Below are 5,573 nucleotides of genomic sequence, written 5' to 3'. Positions count from 1 at the left end.
TTTAATCACCTGTTCACAGGATGCAGTGGATCTCTCACTGACTTCAGGGTCTGCTGAATTAGTCCCAATCTCAACACTTGAGATCTGCAACAAAACACAACAGTACACAGTCAGATATATTGTGTACTATAACATACAGTAGAGCAGAACTTATTATAAAACATAAGCACACTTGTTTCATGAGGATCTAGACTTATTCTTCCAGACTCTATAGAAACTGTTATCATTGTAAATGATAAACTTCACAACAATATGGGGACACTGTAACACACACACACACTCTACAGTCAGTGGGTCAGACCATATGAGGACGTGAAACCAAACACACTTAAGTCTTTCACAGCTAAACAATATGAGGACGTGAAACCAAACACACACTCAAGTCTTTCACAGTTAAACAATATGAGGACCTGACGACTGAACACATGTTTTACTCATTCCAATAACTACTATCATCTTCTGTTGCTGTCTAAGAAAGCTGTAGACCAGAAATTAATCTAAATACATCAAATTCCCCTTAAATTCAATCATTTAAACTAACTAACAAGAGGTTAAATGAACAAAAACATCTGTAAAATAACAAATATTATAGAATTTAGTGGAAGTGATGATCGATTTAATGTTTTCATGGAAAGTTAAATGTAACAAAAGTTTCTCTCTGCTAAATATTTCAGAAACAAATGCTGACAATACTCTGATATGAGAACTGTACACTAATGTATAGTTTTAATGCAGTGAAAGGGAATTTTATTTAGATTAGAGGAGAAAAATACACGTTTAATCACCTGTTCACAGGATGCAGTGGATCTCTCACTGACTTCAGGGTCTGCTGAATTAGTCCCAATCTCATCACTTGATGTCTGCAACAAAACACAACAGTACACAGTCAGATATATTGTATACTATAACATACAGTAGAGCAGAACTTATTATAAAACATAACACTTGTTTCATGAGGATCTAGACTTATTCTTCCAGACTCTATAGAAATTGTTATCATTGTAAATGATGTACTTCCCAACAATTTGGGGACACTGTAACACACACACACTCTACAGTCAGTGGGTCAGACCATATGAGGACGTGAAACCAAACACACACTCAAGTCTTTCACAGCTAAACAATATGAGGACGTGGAACCAAACACACACTCAAGTCTTTCACAGCTAAACAATATGAGGACGTGGAACCAAACACACACTCAAGTCTTTCACAGTTAAACAATATGAGGACCTGACGACTGAACACATGTTTTACTCATTTCAATAACTACTATCATCTTCTGTTGCTGTCTAAGAAAGCTGTAGACCAGAAATTAATCTAAATACATCAAATTCCCCTTAAATTCAATCATTTAAACTAACTAACAAGAGGTTAAATGAACAAAAACATCTGTAAAATAACAAATATTATAGAATTTAGTGGAAGTGATGATCGATTTAATGTTTTCATGGAAAGTTAAATGTAACAAAAGTTTTTCTCTGCTAAATATTTCAGAAACAAATGCTGACAATACTGTGATATGAGAACTGTACACTAATGTATAGTTTTAATGCAGTGAAAGGGAATTTTATTGAGATAAAAATAGAAAAATACACGTTTAATCACCTGTTCACAGGATGCAGTGGATCTCTCACTGACTTCAGGGTCTGCTGAATTAGTCCCAATCTCATCACTTGATGTCTGCAACAAAACAACAGTACACAGTCAGATATATTGTATACTATAACATACAGTAGAGCAGAACTTATTATAAAACATAACACTTGTTTCATGAGGATCTAGACTTATTCTTCCAGACTCTATAGAAATTGTTATCATTGTAAATGATGTACTTCCCAACAATTTGGGGACACTGTAACACACACACACTCTACAGTCAGTGGGTCAGACCATATGAGGACGTGAAACCAAACACACTTAAGTCTTTCACAGCTAAACAATATGAGGACGTGAAACCAAACACACACTTAAGTCTTTCACAGCTAAACAATATAAGGACGTGAAACCAAACACACACTCAAGTCTTTCACAGTTAAACAATATGAGGACCTGACGACTGAACACATGTTTTACTCATTCCAATAACTACTATCATCTTCTGTTGCTGTCTAAGAAAGCTGCAGACCAGAAATCTATCTAAATACATCAAATTCCCCTTAAATTCAATCATTTAAACTAACTAACAAGAGGTTAAATGAACAAAAGCATCTGTAAAATAACAAATATTATAGAATTTAGTGGAAGTGATGATCGATTTAATGTTTTCATGGAAAGTTAAATGTAACAAAAGTTTCTCTCTGCTAAATATTTCAGAAACAAATGCTGACAATACTCTGATATGAGAACTGTACACTAATGTATAGTTTTAATGCAGTGAAAGGGAATTTTATTTAGATTAGAGGAGAAAAATACACGTTTAATCACCTGTTCACAGGATGCAGTGGATCTCTCACTGACTTCAGGGTCTGCTGAATTAGTCCCAATCTCATCACTTGATGTCTGCAACAAAACACAACAGTACACAGTCAGATATATTGTATACTATAACATACAGTAGAGCAGAACTTATTATAAAACATAACACTTGTTTCATGAGGATCTAGACTTATTCTTCCAGACTCTATAGAAATTGTTATCATTGTAAATGATGTACTTCCCAACAATTTGGGGACACTGTAACACACACACACTCTACAGTCAGTGGGTCAGACCATATGAGGACGTGAAACCAAACACACACTCAAGTCTTTCACAGCTAAACAATATGAGGACGTGGAACCAAACACACACTCAAGTCTTTCACAGCTAAACAATATGAGGACGTGGAACCAAACACACACTCAAGTCTTTCACAGTTAAACAATATGAGGACCTGACGACTGAACACATGTTTTACTCATTTCAATAACTACTATCATCTTCTGTTGCTGTCTAAGAAAGCTGTAGACCAGAAATTAATCTAAATACATCAAATTCCCCTAAAATTCAATCATGTAAATTAACCAGCATGAAGTTATCGAAAAGTGCAAATAACATATATTTTTTTATCTTATTATCTCATAACACTGTTTATATGATACTACAATAAGCTATCAAGAGGATTTACTTACCAAAGCTCGCCAAGGCCACTGAGATTTGCCATAGTCATAGGTTATTTCAGTCTCTGCTTGGATGTTTTGGATAGCAAACAAGCAAAGATGAGGTTTACCCTGGACTGTCATTTTTTTGATTTTGCAGTTTGGGGACTTGTGGTCATCATTAACCAGCCGGCCCAGTGAGCCATCTTCACGCGAGGCATCAATGCTACAATTGAAGAAGGGAAATTATTGAAGTTTTCTCATCCAAACCCATAATACTGTTGAGAACACATGATTATTCTCTAGGTCTCTACATACCACCATATGTCACTGATCCAGTCAACATCAAACAGGAATGCATTTTGCTTCTCTGTGTACTTCTTTTGCCTCTTGTCCCGTTCATATTTTGAGATGAACTCCCCACGGTATTCTACCACAAAGGAACCCTTTTCGATGGGTGCACAGGCAAATACACCACGACCTGATATAACAAATTCCACAAATCAGTGTTAGGTAGAACAATGTACATCAGATTTACTAACTGACAAAACATATGCAGAACAAAGTTTTGTTCTAACAGCAAGAAGAGGTGCTGGGAACCATAAGGAATTATATAACATACCTTTAAAGACATTGATCCATTGAACTTTCAAACAAGTCTTGTCATGTCCAGACAAAATAAATTGAGTAGCCTCAGCTTGAGGAGTAAGTCTGGGTCTTCTTTTTGACATGGTATTCACTTGGCCATGTGCTCTTCAAACCTGTTATTGTGGAATGGAAATGGACATGTGGAAATTACAAACCTACAGTGAGATAGCTTTGCAAAAAATGCAAATACTTGCTTAGAAAGCAACTGTGATGACAATAGTAGCCTAACTACATTACCTAAACAAAGAAGCACATCCAAAACAAATCCAAAGATAAACACTGCCTCACACACACTTCAGTCCTTTCAAAGCTAAACAATATGAGGACCTGACGACTGAACACATGTATGACTCATGTCAATAACTACCAGCATCTTCTATTGTAGGCTAACAAACTGTTGAAAACATTTTAGACAACTGTCTCTGTCGAAAAAAATGAAGAAAACGTTTGTTTGGTTCGTTTTCCATGGAGTACAGCATGTCCATCACCTTAATTGTTAGCCAATTAGCTAAGTTAAGCTCACATGGGGATTGTTAAAACTTAAACAGCTAAAATTAACACAACTTTAACTCTGTATGAAGATGACAATAAAGAAAAATTAATGATTCAAAATGTATCAGGCACTTCGTCTAGTCACTTGGAATAATTTGCTTGTAGTTCCTTTTAAATTATCTTTAACTTACCTCTTCAGTGCGTGTCAGCGTTGCAAATGACGTCAAAGATCTTGTATATGCCAAGATGGATATCTCCACAGTACTGAAGTTCCTGGATGGGACGTTCGTCGAGAGTGCCAGTGCGGTCTTATACATTTCAGAAGCTTTAAAATCAAGTTATGGACCGTTCGGTTCCATGGCCGACTTTATAAAATACATTCACAATGATAGATCCTACACTGTGGATTATTTAGCAACTTTAGCAACGTTAACAACTCAGCCATCTTGGTATGCCTCAGCTCAGTCTATTGGCCAATCACAGGCTTCCTTGCCGACTTACTAACCAATCAGAGGCTGTGTTATTGACTGTATAACCAAATATGCAGTGTGTGGCAGCATTCATCTCAAATGTCTACAATACATGAGTGTATTAAAGTGGATAAAGTGGATTTTGTATATATATATATATATATGTGCAACAAAAAAATCTGGTTCAGGCGTTGGGCCTGCCTGTCATGCATATTATTTGGTTTACAGTTTAAACTACTCAATTTATACTGTCCAGCTTATATATATATATATATATATAAATATACACATATGTATATATCTTTATGAAACATTATATATATAAATATATGTCTGCATATATGTACAGTATGTATACATATATACATACATATATATTCTGATTTCTTTTTGTTTTTATGGTCAGATAAAAATACATTCATGTAATAATTACTGTAGCATACATGTTCTGATACCTCAGATGGTCTGGAAAAAAAATATGCACATATGTTGATTTAGTGCCACAAAGAAAAGGAAATAAATATTGCATTCTTATAGAACATAAGACAATTAGATTAACTATAACAATTGGGAATATATTTATTTGACTCTGATTTTATAGAGAATGTGGATGATAAGGTGGTAGTAGATGAATGAATGTATAAAGCCTGTTCAAATGTAGGAGAGTGTGTGAGTGTGTCTAAAAGTGACACATGAGTACAAGTTTGTGAAAAGTGTGTTTAAGTACCAACACTGGCCACTAGTTGGTGTCATCAAAAATTTTAACACACACACTAGATTCTTGAAAATTGTGACATTTTAGGACTTTGGAGATTTTTAGTCTGGGAGCTTGTTTGGAGGGTCCAGAACACCATATAATGGTCAGAAATATGAGGACCTCTAA

General features: G+C 35.2%; 1 protein-coding gene across 1 annotated transcript; it reads right to left on the bottom strand.

Annotated features, from left to right (window-relative positions):
- Positions 1-9: 9 nt before the first annotated feature.
- Positions 10-4,789, bottom strand: LOC122760383 (histone-lysine N-methyltransferase set-1-like; the record flags this gene model as incomplete). The annotated part of the gene is made up of 7 exons (XM_044015510.1): positions 3,703-4,789; positions 3,399-3,561; positions 3,114-3,306; positions 2,428-2,502; positions 1,609-1,683; positions 786-860; positions 10-84 (listed from the first exon to the last, which is right to left on the bottom strand). Coding segments are annotated over exons 1-7 (765 nt in total), but the record flags the coding sequence as incomplete, so codon positions are not given.
- Positions 4,790-5,573: the final 784 nt, after the last annotated feature.

The sequence above is a fragment of the Solea senegalensis genome, unplaced genomic scaffold, assembly GCF_019176455.1.
Source record: "Solea senegalensis isolate Sse05_10M unplaced genomic scaffold, IFAPA_SoseM_1 scf7180000013519, whole genome shotgun sequence".
NCBI classification, from domain to species: domain Eukaryota; kingdom Metazoa; phylum Chordata; class Actinopteri; order Pleuronectiformes; family Soleidae; genus Solea; species Solea senegalensis.
Note: the sequence above shows the minus strand (reverse complement) of the source record. Positions and strands in the feature narration are given on the sequence as shown.